The sequence below is a fragment of the Lagopus muta genome, chromosome 20 (genome assembly GCF_023343835.1).
Source record: "Lagopus muta isolate bLagMut1 chromosome 20, bLagMut1 primary, whole genome shotgun sequence".
NCBI classification, from domain to species: domain Eukaryota; kingdom Metazoa; phylum Chordata; class Aves; order Galliformes; family Phasianidae; genus Lagopus; species Lagopus muta.
The window spans coordinates 4,071,347-4,099,335 of record NC_064452.1 but is presented as its reverse complement, the minus strand read 5'-3'; the positions used below and the strand labels follow the sequence as shown (position 1 = coordinate 4,099,335).

The 27,989-nt window shown below is 53.5% G+C and overlaps 2 protein-coding genes across 3 annotated transcripts in view; one reads left to right on the top strand and one right to left on the bottom strand.

Moving 5' to 3' along the window:
- The first annotated feature begins 46 nt into the window (after positions 1-46).
- TRAF4 (TNF receptor associated factor 4) lies at positions 47-4,281 on the top strand. The gene is made up of 7 exons (XM_048966883.1): positions 47-301; positions 1,831-1,882; positions 2,101-2,205; positions 2,385-2,546; positions 2,812-2,973; positions 3,047-3,202; positions 3,625-4,281. The coding sequence occupies exons 1-7, from the start codon at positions 159-161 to the stop codon at positions 4,255-4,257; spliced, it is 1,413 nt and encodes a 470-aa protein (XP_048822840.1). The 5' UTR covers positions 47-158; the 3' UTR covers positions 4,258-4,281.
- Positions 4,282-5,204: 923 nt separating this feature from the next.
- FAM222B (family with sequence similarity 222 member B) overlaps positions 5,205-27,989 on the bottom strand; it is a 28,489-nt gene continuing 5,704 nt past the window's right edge. Inside the window, exons 2-3 of one of the 2 annotated variants that reach the window (XM_048967324.1) lie at positions 14,073-14,200; positions 5,205-9,202 (exon numbers count right to left, since the gene is read on the bottom strand). In XM_048967324.1, the coding sequence (XP_048823281.1) occupies positions 7,623-9,202; positions 14,073-14,154 (1,662 nt within the window). In that variant the 5' untranslated portion in view covers positions 14,155-14,200 and the 3' untranslated portion in view covers positions 5,205-7,622. The remainder of the gene's footprint in view (positions 9,203-14,072; positions 14,201-27,989) is intronic. The other variant, XM_048967325.1, reaches the window with a different exon arrangement.

Here is a 27,989-nt window from a genome sequence, read left to right as displayed (position 1 = left end):
GCCCCGGCCGCAGCCCCACGCGGTGCCCCTGACCCCCGTTCTCTCCCCGCCCGTCGTGCGGGATTCGGGGCGGTTTCGCTGCGGTTGTCGCCGCCCCGGGGCGGAGTCGGCTCGGAGCAGCGGAGCGGTGCGCGTCGCGGGGCCGGGAGCGGTGCGCGATGCCGGGCTACGACTACAAACTGCTGGAGCGACCGCGGCGGAGAGTGCTGTGCCCGCTGTGCGGGAAGCCCATGCGGGAACCCGTGCGGGTCTCCACCTGCGGACACCGCTTCTGTGACACCTGCCTGCAGGAGTTCCTCAGGTGAGCCCCTTTACCCCCCCTCCCTCCCCCCCCCCGGCCCTGAAACCATCCCTCCCCGACGTCACGTAGGGAACCCTTTGGGTGCTGCCGGGGTTTGCAGGGTTGGAGGGGGACGGGGGAATTTGTGGGTGCCCCCCACGCGTGACAGCCTCTTTCGGGCTCGGAGGAGGAGGCGGCCGAGCCCGGCGTCTTCCTGCCGGGGCCACGCAGGAAGGAAGCGGTGGGGCCCCCCCCATCCCACAACCCCCGAACCTTACGGCTGTGTTTGGGGGGGGATCCGCGCGTGGAGCGGCCCTTTCCCCGCGTTCCGCCGCCTCCGGTTCAGCCTCGCCCCGCACCGACGACCTTTGCACGGGGAGGGGCGGGGGGGGGGGGACACGGTGGTTTCTGCGAAACCGGGCGTTCCCGGGGCCGATGCCAGGCTGAGCCGCGCCGCGCTCCCACCCGCGGCCGTGGGGATCCGGGGACGGACGGCGGGAGACCCCCACGGTGCAGCCGGGAGAGGGTTGGGTGGTTGGGGGAATGGGGGGGGGAACCTTCTCGACGTGAAGGTCAGAGGGAAGGACGGTGCCCCCGGCGCTGCCTCAGCACATTCCCTGCCCGGTGGAGCGTGAGCAACGGGGCGGCCGCATCGGGGATTGCGCCCGGACCCCCGGCCCGTTTGGGATCGTGGGCCCCCCCGCCCCAACGGGGCACGTGGCAGGGCTGCGTCGGACCCCCAGCGCTCCTCGGTCCCCAGCGGTGGGGCATGGGGGGGGGGGGGGGGTAGGGGGGAGCAGCCATGGGGGTGTCACTGTGTGCACTGCCAATCCAGTGCTGTGTACCGGGTGGCACCGTGGGGTTGGTCACTGCTGCATCTTGGCAGCCCCATTTGTGCCAAGGGCACATGGAGGGGTCTGATATGAAGGGGAGGGGGGACTTTGTGTCCCCAGCCACCAGAACCAGGGTCCTGGCTGTGCATCCCCATGGGCAGTGCCCAAAGGTGCCGCAACAGTGGCTCCCGGCCAGCTGTGCCAGGTCACCCATTCAGCTTTGTCCCCGTTCCCCACCCCATGCCATCCCTCTGTGGGTCACGGTGACGTCGGGGCGGTGTTCACCATCTGTGTCTCAGTGATGACTTTGAAATGTGGCACTCATCCCATCGGGGGGCATCACTCTGTCCCACTGGGGTGCTCCCAGCATGCTGAGGACCCTGTCCATGCATGTTCCCCTCCACCCCACCTCTCCGGGGCCATTTCCTGGTGAGCAGCTTCCTATGGGGCCTTGCATCCGTGCTGCACATCTGGCGCCCAGCTGTTGGCCCCCAGCTCATGGGGCAGCCCCACCGGCCCCATCCCGGGGCGTGTGAAGGGGCTCCAGATGGTGCCTTGCCCCCGGGGGGGGGGTGTCTGGCGGGGGCATTTCCCAGCCCCGACAGATGGAGTGGCCGCCGCTAGGATTAGGGCTCCCTGAGGGCTGGATTTGGCACACCGGGGGGCTCCATGGATGTGTCAGCCCTCATCTCCGACTCCTCTCTCTTTCTCCTGCAGCGAAGGCGTCTTTAAGTGCCCCGAGGATCAGCTGCCCCTGGACTACGCCAAGGTGAGCCCAACAGGGATGTCCCCCTGCCCCACTGTGGCTCTGGCCCGGCCCTGGTGCCTGGCACGGCGCTGCCGTGGATCAACAGCTCTTTGTGCTGCGCAATGGGAAACGGAAACCCGCTGCCGACAAAGGGCGCTTGTTGGAGTGCTGGCTGGGGGGATTCTGGCCCTGGGCACTGTGCCCACAGCTCGCTAACCCCCCCCCCCACCTACCTCTAGATCTACCCCGACCCTGAGCTGGAAGCCCAAGTGCTGAGCTTGGCCATCCGCTGCATCCACAGCGAGGAGGGCTGTCGCTGGAGTGGGCTGATCCGACACCTGCAGGTAGGGTAGCGGGCAGGGAGCACCCCTGACCCTGACTCCCCCACAGCACCCCTTACCCTGACCCCCCCCACAGCACCCCTTACCCTGACCCTGACCTCCCCACAGCACCCCTTACCCTGACCTCCCCACAGCACCCCTTACCATGACCCTGACCATCCCTGTGCACCCCCCTCCCCCAGGCCCACCTGGGCACCTGCGGCTTCAACGTCATCCCCTGCCCCAACCGCTGCAGCACCAAGCTGAGCCGCCGCGATCTGCCCCAGCACCTGCAGCACGGCTGCCCCAAACGCCGCGTCCAGTGCGAGTTCTGTGCCGGGGATTTCACCGGGGAGGCCTTCGAGGTGAGCGCCGCTAGGGGACGGTGTGACCATGGAGATGCTATGGGGGATGTGTGGGGATGTGGGCTGGATGGGGCTGCAGTGAGGGTTTAAGGTGGCTGTGGAGGATGTGGATGGGTTGTAGGGCATCGTGGGGACGCAGATGGGGACATCCTGCTGCTGGGGACACGGTCCGGCTGTGGGGACAAGCTGGATGGGGGGCACCCTGCAGGGCACAGCCTGGCCGTGGGGATGGAGCTGGCTGTAATGACACTGCTTCTATCCCCAGGGCCACCAGGGGACATGTCCCCAGGAAAGCGTGTACTGTGAGAACAAGTGTGGGGCACGCATGATGCGGCGCCTGCTGTCCCAGCACACCTTGTCCGAGTGCCCCAAGCGCACCCAGCCCTGCACCTACTGTGCCAAGGAGTTTGTCTTCGACACCATCCAGGTGAGACGGAGCCGTGGGGATGGGGGCACCCCGCCGTCTCTCAGCCCCAGTAACACCCAGCTTCTGTCCCCAGAACCACCAGTACCAGTGTCCCCGGTACCCCGTGCCCTGCCCCAACCAGTGTGGGACGCCCAACATCGCCCGGGAGGATGTGCCCACACACCTGAAGGAGAGCTGCAGCACTGCCATGCTGCTGTGTCCCTTCAAGGAGGCAGGCTGCAAGCACAGGGTGAGTATCCCCAGCTCCGTGCTGATGTCTCCATCCTGTCCCGGTGTCCTTTGTGCCCCATAGCATCCTTACAGCTCTTGTCCCTGACACGCATCCTACTGCTTGTGGTGTCCCTGCTACTGCTGCTTGGAGCATCCAAGCAGATGAGCAGTCTATTGCTTGAGGTCTCTTCCAACCCAAGCCATTCTGTGTTTCTCTGCTCCGTCCCATCCCTCTGGCCACATGGTGTCTCCATCCTGTCCTGTCCCCATCCTGTCCTGCATCCCTGCACCGCTGCTGTCCAGCCGGATGTCTGCGTGCCACCCCTTATCCCTGTGGCATCCCTCTGCCATCCCCTCCATCGCCATCCTCACTCGTCCCACCCCACCATTCCTGTGCCATTCCACGGGGTCCCCGTGCTGACGGCCCCATGGTCCTCACAGTGCCCTAAGCTGGCCATGGGTCGGCATCTGGAGGAGAGCACCAAGGCCCACCTGGGCATGGTGTGCGCCCTGGTGAGCCGGCAGCGGCAGGAGATCCTGGAGCTGCGGCGCGACGTGGAGGAGCTGTCGGTGAGCAGCGATGGGACCCTGATCTGGAAGATCTCCGACTACGCCCGCAAGCTGCAGGAGGCCAAAACCCGCAGCAACTACGAGTTCTTCAGCCCTCCTTTCTACACCCATAAGTACGGCTACAAGCTGCAGGTCTCAGCGTTCCTCAACGGCAACGGGAGCGGGGAGAACAGCCACCTGTCTGTGTACATCCGCGTGCTGCCGGGTGAATACGACAACCTCTTGGAGTGGCCTTTCTCCTACCGTGTCACCTTCTCGCTGCTGGACCAGAGCGACCCGTCGCTCTCCAAACCCCAACACATCACTGAGACCTTCCACCCCGACCCCAACTGGAAGAATTTCCAGAAGCCGGGGGCGTCGCGGGGGTCCCTGGATGAAAGCACCTTGGGTTTTGGTTACCCCAAGTTCATCTCCCACGAGGACATCAAGAAGAGGAACTACGTGCGGGACAACGCCATCTTCATCAGGGCCTCGGTGGAGATCCCACAGAAAATCCTTTCCTGAGCCCCCCGGAATGGGGGGGAGGTGGGGGGGGGGGGGGGGGAGACGGCGCGGTGCTGTCCGTGGTGCTGAACCCCGGGGCTGGGGGCTGGGAGCCCGCTGCCCCTTCTCAGGTGCCCTGGGGGGAGGGGGGGTTGCAGGGGGGCTGTGCCCCTCATTTCCTCGCTCCCCACCACCAGCCTTGTTGGGGACCTGGGGGTCCCCGCTGTCCAGAGCCATATTTTGTAAGCTGGTGCCTCCCCCGCCCCCCCCCCAGGCACACGTTGGTTATTTATTACCCCAGTGTTCCTTCCTTGACTTTTTTTGTTTTTCAATAAACTCTTCTTGTATTTATTAGGAGCTCCTTCGTGTCCCTTGCACAGGGGGGGGCTCTGTGTTCCCTGTAATCCCTGCCCCCCATCCCACAGCAGATAGAGGTGGTTAATTCAGTACTCGGCAACACTGCATGGTGCCAGGGTTGTTGTGGGGACCATGGGGGCACCAGGAGAGAGCAGGTGAGGGGCGCAGGGTGATGGTGGTGGCACTGGGGTGTTGACACGGCGCTGGTGGCGTGTCGACATGACAGTCCTGGCAGCGGGATGAACCCAGCGCCGCTCTGATGCCGAGCGCCAGCACTTCCATTGGCCTCACTGTCAGCCACGATTGGATCCGCACCCACTGCCCCTGGTGCGCGCTGCCAGCCCACGCTGCTGCCCGATGCTGCCCCACTGTGGCAGCCGCTGTCCTGAACTGGTCTCACCCCGTATCAGTGCCTCTATCATCTCTTACTGGTGGCCGACAGCCGCTATCGGTGTCCGGTCCCGGTGCCCGGTGCCTCCCCGCCCCGCCGCCCATGGCAGCCCGTCCCGCAGCCCGTCTCTCTGCCGCCGCCGCGCGGTTCTCCCTGCAACCTCCTCCATCCCCGCTTCTCCTCTCGGCCCTGACGTCAGAAGGACAAAACGGAGACAAAAGCGCTTTTCTCGGCCTTTATTCAAAGCCCGGTGGGTTTCGCCCTCCCCGGCTCCTCCTCCTCCCGAGGGCGCGGGCGTTCGGTGGGGCTTTGGATTTGGCACCTCTCAGGACGGCGGCCATCCACCCCCACGGAATTCACGGCTTGGACCCAACTGCCTCGAAATCAGCTTCAATGAATGAGGTGAAATACGGTCAGTCGATTTTACCACGCGGCCTCGCAGCGCTGGAGGAGCATCGAGACGGACGGGGGAGGGCTGGGAAATCAGACGGCAGGCGTTGGTCCCAGCAGGCGCGGTTCGGAGCCCGCCGTTCTGCTCTCCCTTCTTGCAGCTTTGTCCTCACGGGCTGCAGATGTCATCACGGCTGAGGGGACAAATCCCCCTTGGTTCCCTGCTGCCGGGTCTCCAGATGCTCCATGTCCCCTTCGTGGATCCCCTCCACCTTTTCTCAGCCCCAAGCCGCCCCCTGCACCCGATGCTGAGCGATTCCAGCTCCGGGTGCTGCACCCCTTCTGTTCTGCTCCCAGCACAGGGCTGGGGGCGCTGAGAAGCCCTTCTGACCCCCCCCTGCCGGAAGCCACCGCCACCACCGCCGCCCTGGGTTCAAACTGCAGCAGGATAAGAGAGGAGACGGCAAGGTTTTATTGAGTAGAAAAGGATTTGGGGCGCAGCCTCGGCCTCCCGCCATCAGAGAAACGCTGCACGAAAAGCCTGGGCACCTCAGTTCTTTCATAGATGTATATTTACCATTCACAAAGACTGCAGGAATACGATTAATGAACAATAAATTAGGACTTCATGTTGCTATCGTTTGGCATAACACAATCAGGCAAGTTTTCTTCCTTCCGAACTAGGAGGCGACACAAACCGACGCATCGTCGGATCCACCTGTAGGCAAATTGATGAACCTTGCTAACGAGCCATTGCTGGAGAGCGGCACACCGAGACCTGAAGGGAGGACAGAAGTGCACCAAGGCGTGCGAGGAGCTGGGAGAAAAGCACCCTGCTCAAGCCCTGAGCCCCGAAGATTCCTTACAGCCCAGGGCCACACGTCGAAATGAAAACAAAATAATACAAATCGATGGGTTTGTGACCTCCAGCCAATTCTGACGCCACTTCAGAGCTGGCGAAGGCCTGCTGTGGTTCGTTTGCTCTCAGTGCCAGCGGATGTCCGTCAGGATCCCACACCGTGCTCATGGAGGAGGAGGTTCTTAAGGCTTCGTTTCCCCGGGGCTGGGAGGGAGGCTCACCCACACACAACGCTACTCGGACCCACGCTACTGGGCGACATTCATACAGAAACATTACACTTACAGCTTACAGTGTAGAGCAGGAGTTTCCTTTTTTTCTTCTTTTTTCTTCTTTTTCTTTTTCTTTTCAGCCAGTGTACAGAGAAAGAATTGATGCGTTTCGCTTTTCGCCTGTTTTTAATTTCCAAACTTGGTGGTGATCATTATGTTCAAGTATTAGTTAAGGGAGAGGTTTTCTGCTTACAACAGATTTGGCTCTAGGAAGGGATAGGGATGCTGGGAAGCAGAGGTTTGTGGTTAGTGTCACAGCAGGGAGGGAGGGAGGGGGAGGCACCGAGACCCTGGGAAAGGAGCATTAGAGCTGCTCAGCCCCGGAGAGAAGCGGCCTAGTGAACGTGCTGCCCTGATGGAGGGAGCGGGGCTCCAGGTCCCACCACCTCCTGCTCCCCTGGCTGCTGAACACAGCCGTGAGCAGGGCTGGGATCCCTAAGGAAAGCCCTTCCCTGTGGGCAAGCAGGCCTGAGAGCAGCGAGGGGCTCAGAGCTGGTGACCGAAGGGCAGGGAGGCAGCACCTGGGGCAGCCTGTCCTGTCCTGCTGGCTTCACACTGAGCCTCAGCAACGGCCAAAAAGCTTCTTCCTGTCTCAAAGCCTCACCCCCCCCTGAGCTCGCTCTGTGCGTGCTTCTCTCCCATGGAACAGGCCTCTGGATGCTGAGAACGGTCAGCGTTTGATGCATTAACGAAGCGGGGCTTTCGAGTTGAAAAGCCCTGCTTCCTGACAAATCCTGCTGCTCTTTGGAGGAAACTGAGGTGGAAAAGCAGCTATGCTACCTCGATGGGCAACAGATGCAGCTGTGAAACCCTGCAGCAACTCACCATGGGTCCGGCACGCAGGTACTGAGCAGGAGCTGCAGCACAGGGACTCAGTGGTGAGGAAACAGCGGCGGCGTGGAGTAGTGTAATGAAATTCTTGGAAACAAAAGGCATGTTAAATATTTGATGCATAAAGGAGAGAGAGAAAACACGTAAGCAAAGCTTTTAAATATACAGTATGTCTTCTTCCAACGGTTACTATAATGATCACGCAAGTTTGCAAGTTAAAAATGCCTTGCTTCTTCGTTAAAATTAAGACTAAACCTCTAATTTTGTCTGTGAAAGTGACTGCAGCCTATCTATACCCTGGGTGCTGAATATGAAGATTTCGACTATCGCTCGGTTCAGGTGCTCGGTTCATGGGAGGCCGATGGACTTTTCCCAGCACGGCCATGCTCTGATCTCTGAAGCAAGGCTGCTGGAAGTCCCCACTTAGGTAATCCACGGTCTGCATCACGTTGTTCTGGCTGGACGGGCCGGCCCCAGCTCTGTAATGAGGTCCTGCTGCACAATCGAGCGCTGCTCCGGCCGGCGGTCCCCCGTGGAAAGGCATGGCGAGGTCCTGGGAGCCAGAGCTGTCGCTGTTGGGGGTGGGCAGAATGTTATTCCACATGGGCTGGAAGTAGTGCCCGTTGGTGTACGGCAAGGGTCCCTGCAAGCCGTTGACGGGAGGGGAGGGCGTGGGCTTCTCAATGGGGGGCTTCAGGCCGAAGGACTGGCCCATGCACAGTTCTTGAGGGTAGCTGGAGGCTTTGCCAGGGAAACCCTGCCCCGCCATCTCTCTCGGAGCGTGCTTCCCCGCCAGCGCGGCGGGCCCGGCGGCGTCCCCACACATTTGCTGCAGATGAGCGAGCTGGTGCTGGTTCCACGCCACCGACTTGATTTCGTTCTGGTAGGCGGGAGGCACCCTGTTGATATTCACCATGGGCACGTTAACGGAGGCAGAAGGGATAGCAGCAGCGGCGTGATCGACAGGGTTCACTACACAGGAAGGCATGGGCGTAGGGACGTTGTGAGTAGAGACCCTGGTACTTGCATTGATAAGCAGGTTGCGACTTATGGGGCTGGGGTTTGCGATCTGTCCCTCACACACTGAGGTAGTGCTAATGCCAGCTCTGGCCTGGCAGAACTGGTTAATCTGGTGCACGATGCTGCTCAGGTCCGGTGGCTGGTTCTGCTGCAGGGTGGCAGCCATAGAGAGGGGAATGGTTGAGGTAGACACGGTCACATTCGGCGGCGCGTCCGCATCCGGCATCTTTCTGCTCCCATGTAAAGCCGGCTGCAGCAAAGGGTTCGGGGGGGGCTGCAGCGCCTGGTGTGCCACGGTCTGAGGATGCTGCAAGCCCTGAGGCTGCGGCACGTTCTGAGGGTGCGGCAGCGCCTGCGGAATCCCCTGAGGGTGGGCTAAGCTTTGCGGCTGCGGAATACCCTGAGGGTGCTGCAAAGCCTGCGGCTGCGGGATGCTCTGGGGGTGCGGCAAAGTCTGTGCATGCTGGAGAGCCTGCTGGCGAGCAAGCGCCTGGGGGTGGGTTAAAGTGCTCGGTGCAACGTACGGCGTGGAAGGGGGGTTCATCATCGCCTCCGGCAGCAGGCGTGTGCGCGTGCCGTCAAAGTCCTTGAGGATTCCTTTCGCTGGAGACTTGACGATGGCCAGGAGGCCGGTTTTCGTGGTGGCCTGAGATGGGTAAGGGCTGTACCTCTGGCCCGAAGTGTCGAGTCCGTTCACAGTACGGCGTATGTGTTTGCGTTGCGGAACCTTGACGCTGTTTGGAAAAATTTTTATAGTCAGGGGGTTGTTGGCGACCTTCTTAGCATAGGCATCCAATTCTGCTGGGGTAGGATACTGTGCAGATCTCATTTTCTGTGTAGTGTCCCCTGTGGAGAAAGGAAAGAGGTCAATGCCCAACGTGGGGAGCACGGGACCAACCCGGGGCGCGACGGCCACACAGCGAGGGGAGAAACGCTGTGCGGAGCCGGGAGGTGAGAGCTGCATCTCCCAGACCAGCAGAAACCACATTTCCTTTGGTATCCAAAGACCAACACGACCCCAATGGGGCAAAATCTGCCCAACAGAGCAAAGCCAGGCCTCGATCGGTGTTTTCGGCAGGACAAACCCAGGAACAGGCCAGGAGCACCACAGCTACCATCGTCTGCCCACGTCCTCTTAATCTCAAGCCACCCTCCCACTCCTCCTCGAGCCGTTTGCCACATCTTCAGCCTGTCATTCAGGAACCAGAAAGCAGCGAGTGAAACATTACACTCTGAGGTGGGAGCTGCACAAAGCACTTCAGCTCAAACCTCCATTTAAGCCCAAGCTCTTTTCCAGCTGCTGCCATCCAAAAGCACTCTGAGTGCCTTTTTGTCCATTAGGATCCTTGTCAGTCCCAGTTCAGCAAATGGAAGGCAGCTGCACACACATTCCTTGATGGCTCGCCATTATTTCTTCAGCTGAATGCTCAGTGTGGCACCTTGCTAGGGCAGCATCCCGCTGGCAAACAGCAAAATCAGGTGAGTACCTCACAAGATAAAAACCACGCTTTGGGAGCAAAGGCTCCTGGAGACAGAGGTGTGCCTTCATGGCTGTGCCCAACCAGATACCTACCTTGCCTACAAGCCCCACGTGCTTTTGGAAAGAACTTCAGAGGTGCAGGGAAACGCTGTGCCTCTCATGTCATCTCATTCCAAGCAGAGCTGGGCCATATCCCAACCACAGCCCTACGAGACCACTGCTTCCAAAGTGATTTTGTAACCTTCCAACGACATCTCACAGCTTCCACAGCCCCGCTTTGCTTTTGCTTTCCTCCCTCCCCATCTCACAAATGCTTCACTGGTAGAAAAACACCCGACCCTTTCTGCTGAACTTGCCAGCATCCCCACACCACCCACTGCTCCTGCAGAGAGCACTGCCAGTCCCCACCCAGCCCCTGACCCACAGTGATGTGATGCTCCGTGCTTCCAGGTGAGCAATGCTCCCTTTTGTACATCCACCTCTGATGCTTCTGAGCAAACTGCCTGCAAGAGGCCCCTGAACACGGCTGCGATCTGAGCACTTTATCTTTTGAATCCTGCAGCTTCCTGAGGAGGGAGATCAGCGCTTCTCAGAGAGCACTCGCTGTCAGGGGTAAAACAGGACAGGTAGCAGGAGGAAGGATAATTACAGATGTGCCTTTTGTGCAAGGAGCAGCTCAGCAAGCAGGCTGCCTCGCACCCCCAGCACAGCGTGTCCCACACTGCCATGCACGGCCCTGCTCTCCACGTGCTACCCAAACACTGGCACACATCACTCTTCTTAATCAAAAGCAAGCTTTGTTTGATATTAACCTGAACATCCTCCCTGCTCCCATTTCTGCATCTTCCACTGCAGCCAGGTGGCTTCTGTCTGTCCATTGGAGGGAGCTGCTCTGTTCTGAGTGGAGCCTCTGCATGGAGCTTATCAGAAGCCGAGGCCTTCACCAGCTCCCTGGTATTTTTAGCCTTGCCCCAAACTCATCAAGCTCTGCTCCTCCCCACAGCTGACCCCTTGCAGCACACCACGAATCAGAGAAGGCCATTCTCACATCAAGCTTTTACTTTCAGATGGTGGGTTAGACTTGTGCAGGCACACAGCACACGAGGTGTGAATGCTGATGGCGAATGGATGCGTTCAGTATTCCTGTACTCAGGCACCAATGTTTCCATCATGCAGGAACTGCATGGGAACCTTTCACAGAGCAGCTAACGCGTTTTTCTCTGACCAGGCTGCATCTCTGGGTTACAGCACACCTGTAAGTTGGCATCGGGATGGATTCCTTCCTCTCAAGGGTGAACATCACCCCTCAGGCAAACTTAACTCAGTAAGTTTGGTATACAACCAAATGGGAAAACACCTTTGAAATGCCTTGGACAAGATCTTCTGAAGCACAGCACACCCTCATGTAGACCCAACCTGGATCTAAGCCGGCTGCTCTGCCCAGATGTGACCAAAACGACGCGTTTCTGAGGGTGCCAGCACTGTGTGCTGCTGGTAGCTCCACAGGCAAGGTTTGATGGCTGGATAAAAGGTGTTTTGAGAAGGGAGAAAAGCATTACAGGGTGATGGAGAGCCTGAATATCTAAAACAAACACCCTACCAACCAGCAAAGAACAAGGCCTGGCAACTACGTGAACAAAAATCCAGCTGAAGTAGACCGTAATAAAATGCTAATACTAAAAAGAATGCATGTATCACTGGTAAGCACAAGAAGCCCACATCAGCCCTCGCAGCGATGATGGGGTGGCAAACAAACAAGTTCCACCCAGAAAACAACGGGATGAGCTGCACAGCTTCCTTCTGCTCAATGCAGGGCAGAAGCCTTTTGTTGGGACCTAAGGATGTGGTGTTTACTACAGGGTAGAGCTGTGCATAGGAGCAATTACACCCAGAAAGCAGCGAGCTGTGAGATCGCACTCCAGCAGCACGCAGCTCCTCGGCTCCCCACGCTGCTGCTATTTGTGTCACAGGAGGAGACACGTTTCTCTGCCTCACCTCAGCACCCGTGCAGCATCTCCTAAGTGCCTCTCATACGAAGCCTTTAAAACCCACAGCTTCTCAAATTGCCCACGGTTAATTTTTCATTAAGAACAAAAGTGCCTTCAGGATTCTTACCCCAGTGAGAGCATCTGTACCGGGACAGAGAAGAACAGCTGTGCCACGCTCTGCTCGACTCTCAACTGCAGCATCTCCTCTCCAGGCTTTACAGAAAGAGCTTTCAGGGAGGACGGGGTTTGGCTGCTGACCTGCCTTCAGCCTCAGCCTGCTCCTCTCTCTTTCACCTCTACTTTGTGCCACTGTCACCACACGTCTCCCTTCTCTGCCCCAGAGGACAGATGTCAGGGGAACTCCTCCTGTGATGCTTACAGGCTGCAGAATTCAAAGGGAAACACTGCAATCTGCAGTCCCGTGGTCAGCTTCAACAGAAATGAATGGGTGCACATATGAGTCCCCAGAGCAGCTCTGTGAAAAAGGCTGCTTATATGAAAGTAAGAAAGAAAGAAAAAAAAAGAAGGTAATCGAGCTAATGTGGCTTTTTTAAGTGTGAATCAAAAGTTTGATCCAGGAAATGACACTTTGAAATTATGAATACAAACACGGCAGATCTGAGTAAAGGTCATCAGGTGGAGTTCTGGGCCTTTTAGCAGAGCAACAGCACCATTATTAAAGCCCTATTCCACCCCCATCAAAAGTCACAAGTCACCGCTCGTTAAAAATACTCATTAACTCAGCTTTCCTCTGGCTAGGGGCTAGACTACTCGTGCATACACAGTGTGCAGAGAACTGCACCAATTAATCCCGTGCCCATCTGCAGCAGGACTGAGCAAGGTCTGCACGAGCAGTTCTGTTTCCATATAAATCAGAACAAAGCGGCACAGAAGAGCATTACCTCCAGCCTGCCACCTACCTCTGTCCTCCATTCCTTTCACCACAGTGCCCTGAGCCCAGCACTGCCTTCAGCACGGGGGCAACTCAGCCCCAGGAAAGGCGCCAGGTGAGCAGGCTGCCTTGCAGGATGTGTAATTAGCAAGTGCCTCACGGTGCCACCTCACACAGCCTGCACAATTTGCTCTCAGGACTGAACGTTCCGATGCACCGCAGCCTCACGTAACGCATGGAGCCGGGCACAGCTTCACCACAGCAGCCTACCTTGTTTGTTCAGCAAAACTGGCAAGGAGAAGGGAAAGCAGAGAGAGCCCACGCTGTCTGATGAAGTCCTTCAGTGTGGAAAGGTTTTTTACCACTGCCACAAGTGTCACTGTAATTAGTGAGCTGGTGGAGTGCACGTGTGTACGTGAGCAATGCCGCTCACTGCTGGCAGGACTGGTACCTTGAGAATGTCATCCCTCATTGCAAAATTAGCTTACCTATTTTCAGTAGCATCACAAACCTCACCGTACGAAGAGTTTAGCTAAAACTGGAGTGTTAATTATTTGGTTTTCAAGAGCAACGAGTCCAGGAGCAAAGCGAGGGCGCTGAGATCTCCCAGTGCAAATTTCAAACACAAGGTTACAGCCCTACAAACCAGGAACACAGACCTTATGTGTCTCTCTGCTATTTCAGCTGATCAACCACGGTGCAAGTTCAGTGAGAAAGAGACAGAGTCAGATTTAGAGCAACTCTAGCCAATAAACTTGAATTCCCAATGCAAGTTCTTCTAAAGAGACAGGTTCCACTATCAGAAAAAGGCTGAAGTCATTGCACATGAGTTATCACAGTACTCTGTAGACATGTTTTCAGAGCACCAGAGACATCAGAAAGAAGAAGGAAACTTTGAACTTTAGTAATTTGGGTGAGATCACCAATATTTGCAGCCTGTGGCCCAGGCACGTAGAACAGAGCTGACCTCAAAAGGTTTGCATTAGCCTGATCCAGCTTTTAGTGGTGCCATTAGATGAATGGAAACGAAAAGGAGTAGGGAATAAAAGTTGTGCTAAGCAGCAAGTCAAGTGACACGCCTCTAGCACAACATGTTTTCAGCAGAGGCAAGAATCTCACAGAAACCAGGCCTGCATCTTGTCCTGCTGTGGTTAAAATTAACCTTTGTCAAGCCTTGCTGCACACACGTGAACCTCCACAGCGATTTCGCATGCTGATGGATGCCCTGAAGGCAGAACTGAACCCAGCCTCTAGCATTAAACAGTTTTTCCGCCCTACCCTAAATGTTTTGTTTCACAGCTGTACCAGAGCCAGATTTAACAGTTAACCACATCCTGCAGACAAAACGTCACTCACATTTCTGAAGTCCAGTGTTCATCTGCGTGTAAGAAAGAAGCTGAAAGGAGAGGTCACCTGGTCCTGGCAGACAGGCCAGCATGGCAGACAGGCACTAACACAACATGGGCCATTCACTCCTCTGCACACTGCAACAACAACAGAGAGACAATTCAAAGTTATAATACAAGGAGGAACAGAGAAAAGAAAGGCAGAGAGCCATCGCTGCGTGAAGACCTGACCAAGCACAGATGCACGTCACCTGCACGTCTGGGGACAGCAAGGAGAAGTGGGTTAGGACTCAAATATCTCTGCTGAAACTCAAACACCTGCTGTCTGGCACACGGGGTAACCCATAAGTCTGCCCTTGGATTCAAAGCTGGTTGTTCCAGGTGGAAGGAAGCCACCACGGGGAGCAGGGAGCTGCTGCCACCCGTAGCTCAGCACATCTGGCACCAAACCTGAAACCAAAGCACCCGAACTCCTGAGACGTCACCACACAGCGACGCTCCCACCATCGCTGGACAAACTGCTGCTCCAGACACAAAGCCAACGTTGGCTCCTAGTCTCCAAGTGAGCCATGCTGGAGGTATCAGCTGCCTTTTCCTTGCCCTCATCTCCCCAAGTAACAGCGCTGCTGCATGCAGAGACACAGGTCACCATGTGAGAAACACACCTGCACCAGTGAGCTGCTCCTGCAGACACCATGGAGCATCATCTCAGGTGATGCCAAAGGTTCAGAAAGGATTGAGGTGGCAGTAACGTTTTTAAAGGAAATAATCTGCCTTTAAAAAAAAATAAATAAATCACTGTGAAGTGGAAGCATGAATTCATTCTCTGAGCCTGATTTGCAATAAGCAAATTGATGCCATCTAGGTCACTGCTGAGCATTATAAAAAGGAATTCAGATTTGCACAGAAGTGCTGACCGCACTCCATTGCTGAATTCCGTATTATAATGACAACCGTGCTCCAATTTTTGTTCTCTATTCTTGTCTTTTCAAACCTGCTGTCTCTGTAGCTGACCACAAACACATTCTTACGAAGCAAAGGGGGGAGACCCATCCCTGGAGGCATCCCAGAGCCATGGGGATGTGGCACTGAGGGCTGTGGTCAGTGAGCAATGTGGGGTAGGGACTGGGGACCTGCGAGCTCTCTTCCAACCTGACGGTGTGATTCTGTTTTCTGCTCCAGGCAGCCCACAGCATCCTGCAGAGTGACTTAGGGCTCACGGGTGGCAGAGAAGCTCTCCACAGAGGGTCGACACGCAGCCTCACCACAGCACTGCCACTCTCCACAGCACTGCCTTTCTGCACTGAAGGTATTTCTAGAAAAACATACAGAATCTGCTGGCTGGTATTCAAAGCTCCATCTTGCCTCTGCCAGATCCCATGCCAGGAGGGACCTTCAGAAGGCAGAATAAAGCCTAGGTGTAAAGCAACTCGGCACTAGCAGGAAACGTCTCCTGCACTAACACAGTTTTATCGCTGTATAAACAGACCCCATACGTAGAGTCACTGCCAAGTTGTTACACACAGGAGTGCCTGAGGCTCTCGGAGGCCTTACAGGGTAAGCACACAAAGGAGGCACTCCCCACAGACCACCCTGGCCAGTGAAAGATGGGAAACCAGGCCGGTAGAGACGAAAGCAAGCTGACAAAGTCTAAAGTTAGATCCATGAAAGTAAACACGCAAGGTTGACATTCTGAGATGAACTGAGGGCCTGTTCACCAAGCTGGGGGAGGCAGGAGCAGCTCCTCACACCAAAGGAAAGCTCCAAATTGCTCCATGCTTCCAGCACTGTGGGGTCCCGTGAGCTGGGAGATGCTGCCCAGTGCTTGCGGCCAACTGCTCCGCTCTGCTGCTCCTCCTTACTCATCAGGCGGCTGCGTGGGATTCCATCCCTGCTGATGGGATCGGTGGCAAACCCTGAACGTGGGCTGCACAACCTGGGCTCAGCACGTATAAATGCTGCAAGCAAACCCCAAAAAATGAAGGAGGGTTGTAAGGTTTCTTTGGTACAAATGTTTGCAGCGGCTTGCCAGGAAACACAAGTGAATCCAGGGCAACCTTCATGCTCCAGGGGAACCTCGGCGTCTCATTTACCCCCCAGCAGGCTGCTCGAGACCAAACGAGACTCGTTCCTTCTCCCTCTCTCAAAGTAACCTAAATACAGAGGGCTTACAAATTGGTTCATACCAAGCTGAAGCCCCCTGGCAGCAGCTGCTCCCTGCACGCTCACCGCAATGCGCGCCCGCTCGGCGCTGCACAAGAGCCAGACTGAATCTCGCTGGTTCCTGGAGCGCAATGAACTAACCACACCAGCTGGCAGCTCATCCTTTTAATGTTTTAGCAATGGTGAACTGCAAAATAACGTGTGGAGAGGCACTCTGTAATCAATCACAGCAGCATCAGTGTATTTGGGGATGGGGAATTAGGAAGACCGAACAACGGGAGCAGCGTGGTGCTCCCAGCATCCAGCAGCACCGTGCCTCCTGGCTCTGTGCTGGGGTGGACCTTTAGCAGAGCCCTGCAACAGTTTCAATCAGAATCAATTTCTGCTTCTTGCAGTTTAATTAACTATGATTTTGCTCATAAACCGTTTTGCCTTTGGGGCTGACCTGCATTTATAACTTAACTCAGGCAGCAAAATCCAATGGTTTGGAGGGGAGAGAGGGGAGGGTTTACATGCACATGCTCTGCTCTGAGCTGAGCTCTGCTCACAGGGCGAGGAGAAAATGAAGAAGCCTCGGAGGATCAGCACAGTGCACACAGCACACTCCTCGTGCCCAAGGACTGCCACTGAAGGCTTCCAGGTAAGCAACTGGAGCAGGATGAAGAGCAGGATGAAGTGCAGGAAGAAAGGCAGCACCAGTTCCATCAGACCCACTCCTGGGAGAAGCAGCACAGCTCAAGGTTACGATCCCCAGCTCTGAAGAGCTGTTTTTAGGTTGGTCCCAACAGATTATTTTAAACCACAGCGTTACACATCTGCTGAGAGCAGAACAGTTGGCTTTAATTGTACGATGGGTTTTTACACAGCTTCTGACCTTTCATCTAATTGAGGCCTAAAGAAGAAAAAAAGAGGAAAAGCTCAACGTCACTGCAGTTATTAAAATCCATCAAGCTCAGACTTTAGCCCTGGGATAACCACAGCCAAAAAATTGACTTGCAAGTAATTATCACTGCTATCTGCAATAAAAGTTAATTGGACATAATTGAACTAAAGCCCTAATCTGAATGAAGCTGCTGCTGGCAAGAAGCCTGCTCCTGCCTGCACTCTGCAAATGAAACTGCTAGCAGTATAACAGCCCAATCACAGCACGATTTCGCACGCTGCTCGTTAGCTGGGCTGACACAGCCAGCAGCAGGGCTGTCCTCAGCCAGGAACAGAGCTGCTGCCCGTGCCCAGGCCATGCTGGTGGCCAGGGAAGCGAGCCCTTCTCCTAACTGCTGCTGCTTCACCTGCTTGTGTTTGGCATTTCTGTTGCCCAACAGACCAGAAAGCAGCAGTCATCCTCCCTGCTTCAGGACTTCCTTCCAATTGCAATTATTAACACGCCGTCCTGCACCACAGCAGAGCGGAGCGCTTCACACACGTGACTGAAGCCACACGAGGCACTGGAACAGGCAGAAATTGCTCACAACTCATTCTGCAGAAGCTTAAAGGGGGTTTTGGACCCGATTTATGTTCCAAGACCGGTCTCATGATTACGGAGCAGACAGAGGATGTACCTGGCTCACCATGGGCTCCTGACGTCATTTTGGATGCGGCGTTTAATCAGCCCCCGCCACGCTCCTTCCACTCTAAATGGATAGCAGTGGGTGACAGTTTCTACCACTGAAGAATACTACAGAGATAAATTCAACTGCAGAACATTCAATACCACCTTGACATCTCACATTACATTTACAAGGTCAAAATCCGGGGAGGAACTGGAATCAGACCACGCTGCACTCCTCCACTCCATTTACTCGCTGCTGCTGCTCTTCCTTCTCATTTGTCAAAGCAGAATTTTAGCTCGAGAAAGCTGGAACAGAGAACCAGTGATATAAATTCCCTTTCATGACCCAAATCGGTGGCTTATTTTACTTTACTCAAAGCCTATCACCTCTTTTTAAGCCTATTTTTAGATTCTACTCCCTGTTTTGCAATGTGGAGGGAGCTGATAGACGAGGCAGCCAGGAGGAGGCCCTGCCAGGTGTGGCAGGTCTCTCCGAAGGGCAGGAAAGATGCAGAAAAGACAAGCTGGGACATCTGCAGTGCCTGGCCACAGCTTCAAAGGAGCATTTCTGGCACTGCTTGAAACACATACACTCGTGGTCAGTTATGAGACACAGGGAGATTACTTACACTCTGGGAACTTAAGCAAGAAATAGGAAAATCAGCCTGCCCGTATTCAAAGCGATTTGAATAACTCTGCATTTGCCTCCTCTGAATTTTTACTACGCTGAAGCACTCTGACCTTTAATTAATTTTCCTTCGCCTTTTATATGGTAACATCCAACTCTGAGGTTTTTCAGTGCTGTATTGGTGGGTAATGGGGATGCAGAAACAGTCTGGGATGTATCTGAGTTCTGTTTCGCAGTGCATAAATCTGCATTTAGGAGAGAGAGAAAGGATGCCCAGCAGTGAGGCACTGCTCCCACCAACAGCCCTTCTCCGTTCTCATGCACAGCTTCCTTCTGCCCTCAAAGAAACCCTACTATGCACAGATCCCCTTCCCAGAGCTGAGCATACAGCTGCAGCCTCAGCACCAGCACGTGTGTGCTGCAATCCCATGTGTTCAGGTGGCTGGGAGCAAGGTGAGGTCATCGTTCTGCAGCTTGCTGCCCCACCAAGGAGCTGCATGGGCTGTGTGCTCCTTGCACACTCAGCTGCAGCATCTCCTGACAGCTCCTCCTGCCCTGCCCTGCTTTGTAGAGGAGCAGGAAGCTTTACTGAGTGCCTGGGCGAAGGGGGAAGGAACACAAAATACTTCCCTCTCTGGTGCCTGGATCACCTCCACAGTTATCTTCTCTCATTCCACGCTTCCCCTACAAGAGCCCAGGACTTAAGTCTTAATCATCACTTACAGAAATCCTTGTGGCTGCACGTGACAGGAGAATGACAGTTTTTCCTTGTAAAGCATCATTAGAAGTTAGAGATTATGACAGTTCCCTGAGCAGGAAAGTGGCTCCTTTCCTTTATTACAAGCTGATTATTTAAAAAAAAAATAATACTTTATCAGAGCCAACTTTGAACATATTTTGCCTATCCACAACACACAAACAACAAACCAGATGTGTTAGAGACTGAAAAATGTGTTTGAACTCCCGTTTTAAAAATAGATTCCCTTGAAAACGAGAAAATATTTGCAAATAAGATAAGGCAGGATGAACATGGAAAGCAAGGAGCAGAGCTCTCACGCTGAGACAAGGAGGAGTGACTCACTGAGGGCTGGATGCGATGCTGCTGGATGAACACGTGGGGTCTGTGCTGGCTGTGCTGGCTGTGCACGAGTCCCTCGGTGGGACACAGAGGTTCTGCTGGCTCCTGACAAAGCAGCTTGGAGATTCATCTGTGACCGCAGGCACAAGACAAGCTGCTGGTGGAACACAGAGCACAGACAGACAGACGCTGCCGTGCCCAGGAAGGCATTTGCTTCCTCGCTCCAGGCGAGGTGCCGGCTCCTGCTGGGGCGTACTGACACAGAACTCTGCCCTCACCAAGAAACTCAAAGCTTATCTCGCTGCAAGAAAGAGGTTCTTTTTTTTGTGCTACAGTAAAGAAGCCTGTGCTTCGCTCCGTGCTTTTCCAACAAGCACAAGTGGCCGGTGGCACTGCCAGCTGCTCAAACAACGACAGGGAGAGCAACACAAGTTATGCAAGGTGCTCAAAGGCTCTGCACAGTGCAGGAACCACAGATCCCTGTCTGCAGGCCCAGCAAAACACTGCAGAGCAGTCTCACCCAGTGGTCTGAGCAGCCACAAACACATCACCCCAACAAAAACCCGCACACACGTTTCTTTTTTTCCGCAGTGAGGTGCAGCAGATGAATTGCAGACAGGACAGGGATACACAGCTGTAGCTGTTCTTCAAACCCAGGCCACTGCTTTTCCAACCACACAGTAACCAAGCCAGTCAACCAATTCCAAAAAGTAAATTTTTCAACCTTCAATTAGCTGCATTAGCACTGTTTATAACCGTGTGATTGATAAATGCTCTCCAGAAGCTGTAATGAATGCATTTTGCTCTCGGAACACAACACTGAACCCTTTGGCACTCGATGCTTAATGAAAAGCAATTTATCAACTTGCTTTGAATAGCTGAATCTGACTCCTTAACGTAGAGAGCTTTGCCTGAAGAGCTCCAACACTGAAAAAGCAACACATATCCCAAACCCACACATGCTGTCAGACACAACATGGATTCTGACAAGGATGGCAATGACCAGAACGCTCATCTTGCTGAGGAAGAGGCTTTTTAGGACAATCCTCACCCCCCAGCAGTGGGTCTGCAGACGTGCTGCTCCAGCATGAAGGTTACAGCTGTATTCTTAGGACACTGGACCAAGCTTGTGGCCAAACTGCACTGACACACGTGGAGAAGTGGAAGCTCAGCGACTACCAGCCTGGACATGAGTTCAGCTGCATACAAAGCAAGCAAAAATAAAGTGCTTACAGAGTGTCTGAATGCTAATTTCTCAAATGGAGACTCGCTTTGTGTATTTGACATATGCAAAAAAAAAAAGAAAGAAAGAAAGAAAAAAAGCCAACCCAGCATTTAGAAGGAAAGGCTTGACATCACAGAATGCTATGCTGGTATTAACTGCTGGGGGGATTAGCCAGCCTTCAAAGCCTGAAATCTAAACTCACATTTCTGGAAGCACAGGCTACAAATATCCAATACAGAAATTGGTCTGCACTCCATATGGTAGCCTGAATGTAAGGATTACATATTTCCACTGCACATGTACGTCTGCTTCCCATTCCTGCAGAGTCCTGCCCTCTTCCATTTGTCTTTTGATTCAGATAAAAGCCAACGCAGATCCTAACTGCTGATATGGAGAAAGGTGCAAGGCACAGTGTGCCTTTGGATGAAGGAAGAAAAGGACTCGGGTCCGGACTGCTAGAGCATGTCAGGAGATTGTCTTTGAAACTACAAAACCAGAAATGAAAGCGCTGCTTTTGTATTTTGATTTGATCAAAGCAACTGGGGGCGGGGGGAGAAGAAATCACATCCTACAGATGCAGGCTAAATTTTAACTACTTCACACATAATGCGGGACCAGCTGATCCCATACAGGCCTAAAGAAAGAGAGAAAACAAAGAGGTAAAGTCACTCTAGCTCTGAATGTGCTCTATCCACAGATCGCTGCTTCAGGGCCTGCCAAAGAGCAACAGGAACCCGTTTCAAAGCAAGAAAGACACAGGAAGCATGTACCCAGCCAAGGGCACACATTGTGAGTCTCCTGCAAAGAGCAGAGCAGAAAGCTCCTGGCAAATCAAGGGAAAGACACTCAGAATGTAACGGCTGCTCGGGGACACAACCTGGTACTCCCTGTGACTGCACCCACATCTGACAGTGAGAAGCAGCAGCGTGTGAGGAGCCTCCAGAGGAGGGCTCTGTGCTGCCTGGGGACAAGAGGGGATCCTGCCCAGAGCAGCTGCTCAGATCCATGCTCAGCACAGGAAGTTGCAAAGCACAACTGCAGGTCCCGAGCAGCAGAGAATAAACAGATACCTGTGGCTGCCACGCTTCCTGATAGAAAGGATTACAGATACCTGCTGGGTCAGCTGTGTGCTTGGGGAAACTTCTGACTGTAGCAGGTGAACCATTTCCTCGGGGCCAGAATGATGGAGCTCTTTGCCCTTCGCTAAAAATTAAGCAGAAGTCATTTGAACAGATGACAACAGCTGCACACAGGAGATCAGAAAGCTCTCCAGATGCTGATTTTGAATGAAATTCAGAAGCCAGCATAAACCAGATTTTAAACATAGAATAATCCTTACCATTATTTGCATGAGAAAACCAGGGAAAACGTTCCATGCCTGCACTCTGAAAACCTCCAGGAACACGTGGGGTTAAAAAGGAGATCCTGATGAAAAGGACAAGAACTGGAGACTGCAAAATAGGACCAGAAACTGTTTCTAGAATCTTCAGGTGACAACTGGAAGTACGGGGAGCCTGGTCCTGAAATCTGATGGTGGTTGAGCACATTTCTCCCTTTTGTGCTGTATGTTCTGATGGATCTCAACCCGCATCCTGGGGCACCTCGTGCAAAGGAAATCTTTGACCTTTCTCACCAAGACTGCTCGCAATTATGGACTGAAAAGCATCGAAAAATCTCAGCCTTAAATCCAAAGCTTCTTCCCATCTTGTTCTTTCCTTTACTGAATGCCTCCTGATTGTGCCAAAGCAGAATATTCAGACCTCAGTCTGAACAGCCCGGGTGTTATGCTGACGGTGTCTCTGGAGAGAGGAAGAGAAGCGAGGACGGATTTCCAATAGCTCAGATGCTCCTCCGTAAGAAAAGCTGCTACACAGCAAGAGTGATAAATAAAGAGGGAAAGTAACACGCTGGAGAACTTCTACCAAGGTCACACCAGGCTGCTGAGCACTACCCATCTGCAGGCAGGATTTAGATCCCCATTTAACTACGCAGATCCATTTGCTTGTTGGCAGCAACAGTCCTCATTAAACCAAACCGGTTCTAAGCGTGAAAGGGAAGATGAGATGAGCTAATAAATACAAAAGGAAAGCCAACAGACTTTAGTCCTTCTCAGGACAACAGCCAGGCAACAGGAAGAGCACGTGCAGGGGTGCATGGGTGGCACTGCGTGTCCCAGCTGGACAGGAGGAAGAGTGCAGCCACGCTGGGCTCTAGAAGCCATTGCTGTGCCCCTATCGAGAGCGTTCCTCGCCTGTTTCAGCAGGCTGAAAGACACGCTGGGCACCATTTCAAGCTATGACAAAGTGATCTTATCACTTCTGTGCTGTACTCGCTACACAAGGCCCTGATTCAGCAGCATGTAAAAAAAAATATATCTTCATTTGCATGAAAAGCACTCTGATCACAGAGTCTTCTGTTCAGCAGCCCCCTTGCCATCCCCAGCTCAAGATGCACGCACTGCTGGCATTTTGCTGGCGACTAGAGGGGAATATTCTGCATATGCTCTGCACGTTTTAATGCAATCTTTTCCTAAAATTTTAACAGTATTCTCAAACAACACAAAAGCTGCACACATTCAAACAAGGCAAACGCTGCCAAGTGCTTTCACTGGCACTTTTCGTAACTGGGCCACACAAAGGACATTTCATACCAACGCACAGCAAAACAAACAGCTCCAAAATGCCTTTGCTGCTCAACAAGTCCAGTCTTTTCCAGTCCGCCTTTACAGTGCCTTGACACACAGCACTAAAAGAGGATGGATTTGAAACTAAAGGAAGGTGTAGCCATGCAAAGAACAATGTTCTGACCGCAGTCAGATTAATCTCTGTCGTGGGAAACCAATAAGAACCTCTATATTGTTATCTTCTGATAAAAAGGGATTGTTAAAGCTTAACTGTGTTTGGAAACTTGCTCCTTTGGACTAAAGCACGAGCTCAATGCAGAGAGGTGCAGACTTAAGCCATCGGTTCTCGCCTGATTCTGAGGGAGAAAGTCCACTAGTGCAGCAGCTGGAGGCTGGATCCAGCAGTCCCGAGCCCTTCCCTGATCACAGAGGGGTCACAGAGGCCATCCCCGGCCCCCTGCCCTGTATCAGGTAACAACCACCGCCTCTTATGAGCCAGAGTGAGTCACGTCCCGCAGACACACCCTGAAACCACATCAGTCTCTCAGCCAACTCAGCCCAAATATAAATACCTGCCGTCCGGGCAGCAGCGCAGTCCCCATTGAGAAACATTTCCCTTCCTGTTCACCCAGCACTGAAGCATTACAATGTGAGGCTGACCCAGTGCCCTCCCGTCCCTGCCGAGCGTTTTGGGGCTCTGCTGAGCTGCTCTGCCAGCAATTCGTGGCCCGGTGCAGCGCGTGAGATCACAGCCCCGGCCCTCACAAAGAGCAGACCTGTAAATGACATCTCGAGGATTAAACTGATTGAGATGCAATTTGCCTAGCAACCATTCATTAAGCAGAGTTCAGAAACAGGCCAGCAATCTCTTCCACCTCCTTATCGGAGCAGTAAACAGATAGCAGGCTCTGCTATGTCCTCTCTCCTCCGGCTCAGACACGGTGCAAACACGTTTCTCACAAGTTTCAGCTCCTGCAGCACAGCTGTGCCTCCCAGCACGAGGGCGCAGCGCTCACCCACACGCGGCAGCTCCACGATGGCGATGCAGAGCACACAGGGAAGGCAGCTGCAATTCCCATCTCCCCGGTGTTTTCTCACATCCAGCACCAAAGCCTGTCCTGATCTTCTGCAAAAACAGCCAAGTGATTCTCCATCACGCAGCGCTGCTCCGATAGCTGGAAAAAAAAACTCGATGGAAATCTTATTCCCCTCCTTCATCTGCTGAAAGGAATCGATTGGTGCTCCCAAAGTCCTCAATACAGCCCCCCCAGCACAGAGAAGGGAACCAAAATCACATCCTCCTTTCCCATTAAGCGTTTCTCCTCATCAAACAAGCGAGACAATGCCAACGTCACCAGCAAAAATCAAAGCAGCTATTTCAGCTCCGAGGATTGCACTGAAAAGATTAAGCGAAATCCTGATTTTGTGTGATTGCTTCCCCATAAGAAACATCTGACAATATCCTATTCTGCTCCCAAATGAAACAACACAGTGAGCTCGGACACATTTCATTTAAGGCTATATACCTGAACGGCTTTCCTTTGGTGAACTGCTCTTCTGGGAAATCACTGTGACATACAGCACGCTACTGCAATTAAATATGCAAGAAAGAAGAATTAAACTGGCAATGAATAATTAATAGCATGTAATACTACTTCATAAGGAAAGTCTGGCTGAATATTCCCACAGATGAGAGGTACCTGAGCGCATGGCACATCACAGCTTTACTTTCACCATGCAGCCCAGGGCCCCACGATGCTGTGGCTGCTGCTCGTGCCTCCTCCTCCTGCCCAGCAGGACCCAGGGAAGCTCCAAGACAGACAAGCATTGCAATATTGCAGTTGTTGCTCTGCTCATCTGCATTTCAGTGTTACCAGGCTTCCCCAGCGCTACCCGTTAAAAAGTGCACAGCAATTATTTCACTTCCCAGTAGAGAATAAAGCAAGTATGACGCAATGATTACGTACAAGATAATATCAGGCTGAGGTTGGGAGGAAAGGAAAACAACTGAAAAAGTCTGCAAGAGCAAAAGAATGCAGTTTACTTTTCCAGAACCTCTCTTAAAGAGAAAGATAGCATCTGCTTGCCCAGCAGGCCTTCCTCCTTCTTGTTTTGGAGGCCACGTCCCTCCTGCAACCCTGCCATACCACCTTCCAGACAACATGGCGATGGAAAACATGCTTTCCTCACGAAGAGAAACCCTAAATCCCATTAATTGTTATGTACCAAAGTCCTCATCAAGTTGCTGTTCAGCCCTAAGCCTTTTCCTCTAGACATCAGCCAGGCCAGCTCCGTGCTAACCAACACAACGCACTCGTTCCATACCTTCAGCTGGAAATCCCCAGTTCCCTAAGTTTATCCACCACCATCCTGCTGCAGAGCACTGGGTTTAGGGATGCATGTCTGAAACACATCTGCTGGAGACGGTTACAGGACACTGCTATCTGCCTGCTGGAGATGACAGCCCTCAGCCAGACATCCCCAGGGCCCGCAGGATTCAATGCTCTTCTCCAAAGCAAACACAAATTGGGAGTCTAATCTCTACAAAGGCTGGAAATAAGCTAGTTTAATATTAATTTTCTATTAAAAATTAATAGGATTAAATGAAACTCGCGAGCTGGCAGGCACCAGGAGCACTGCCCCTCTGGCTGCCCACAGGAATAGATGCAGAGGAGGGTGAGGATGGGTTGCAGCAGTGCTGCAGGACTGGAGCTGTAGGGGAAGGGCACTGGGGCCCCATCGTGTGCCGCAGCTCCATGTCACCCTGCTGCCAGCAGCTCATCCCTGCTCTACCAAAGGCCCTTTGTTAGCACTGCCTGGCACCCACCCACCCTGCAGCAGGCTTGGGGATTCAGAGACCTCCTGATTGCTGTGTGAGGTGGGAATGACTGCTGGTGCCTTCCTGAGCTCTGCACGCACAATCTTTGGCTGGATGGCTGTAAACTCTGACCTTCCAGCATCAGTGCATGGCACAGCAGCACACCGCACGGACCCAGACACACATCCTGCATGTGTCTGGGGTCAGGTGTGAGCAGGAGGCTGCTGGAAGCATAACAAGGTGTGAAAGGGATGCCACAAGTCCCACAGAGACGTTCTCTTCCCTGATCCTTGTTCTGGACAGCAGAGCTCCTAACAGCTCACCCTGGTGACCACCATCCTCTCCCAGGATCCAGCCTTGCAGGGACTGGTGCCCACCTTCACCCACCTGCAGGCAAATCCCCTTTCTGACTGCCAGAATGAATCACCTTGCCAATAAGCATCCTGCAAACAACCAGAGTTTACATAAGAGAAGTTTAACCTTCAGTTCCTATTAATGTTAACAGAAGGAAGAAAAAAAAAAAGTGAAGCAGGGCGCAACAAAAAGGTCTGTATCTGCATTTCTAATTATACAACCAAACGCTGCACGTGGTGGTATTTCCAAGCACCTTGCTGGTGATAAAGCAGCAAATGGACTACAGCTTCCATTTTGAGGAGTGGCTGCGAGAGCAAACAGCACTGAGGTTGGCAGCAAGGATGTGAGAATTAAGGAAAATAAAGCGGCACACTGAAAGGATGGTAGCAAGAATGTTCATAATTAGGAGAACGAGTCACCTTAAAAATGTTACATTTCATGATCTCTCATACTTTTAATGGCTTAGCCTACTTTTTCCAACCTAATTTGCATCATCCAAATAGGCCTCCTGCTGGGAAGCATTAAAATGGCAGCCCCCCATGGAGACAGGCTCCCTTCACCAAGCCAGTCTGAAGGGCTAATAAGTATTCCTAAAAACATTTTAAATCCATTAACGATGTTTAGTAAACATTTATTGAGAATTAGTGCCACTGCCAGAGCTGGCCTTACCACATATTGCTGGAGCATTTCACAAGGAGCTGGAGGTACCCCCAGAAACACCTGCAGCCATCACCAGCTCCCACCCCAAACCCAAGGGTTCTCTTGCTGCTGCTCTGCATGGCCCTGATAACTGACACCTCAAAGCACGAAGCTTCCTCCAGGATCAACCAGGCAATGCTCCACAGCCTTTGGAGCAGCCAGCTGGAGATGGGGGACACAAGAACCACATGGAGCACCAAGGGACACCCGAGCAGGGGGCACCCAGCACTCTTACAAGAGGAAGAAAGGATGGGGCTGCTGTGCACTGTGTTGGGGGGGATCTGCACCGAGGGCTGCACCTGGCTGATGCCTGTCTCCACACGTTTGGGTGGCTGAAGGACCAATCTGCTCCACCCTTGGCAATTAATTCAATCCCCTGAGTAAAACAGGCCAGTACAATAGCAGTGGAAACCTCCCTCTTACTGCTGTACTGAAGATGGGGGTGCTGGTACAAAAGCACGGTGCTTTGCACAAATATCTGAGCTGTGCATTATCCTCTGGGCACCATCTGCACACGACCAGGTAGGGTTTTATCTAAGCCCTGGAAGCTCGAATAAATCATTTCCTCCCTATCTGTGATCCTGACAGAGACAGACGCTGCAATCTGCGAGCTGACGAGTGCAGGCTTGTCTGCTTAGCAGAAATAAAATTATATCTGCATCAATATCTGATATATTTTTAATAAAAAATACAGCAAACCAGACCCTTAATATTGAAATAATCTCAGCCTGCGCCTCCGTAACCCACAGGAGGTATCTACAGTGTTACAGTGCCACGGCAAAGCTGGGAT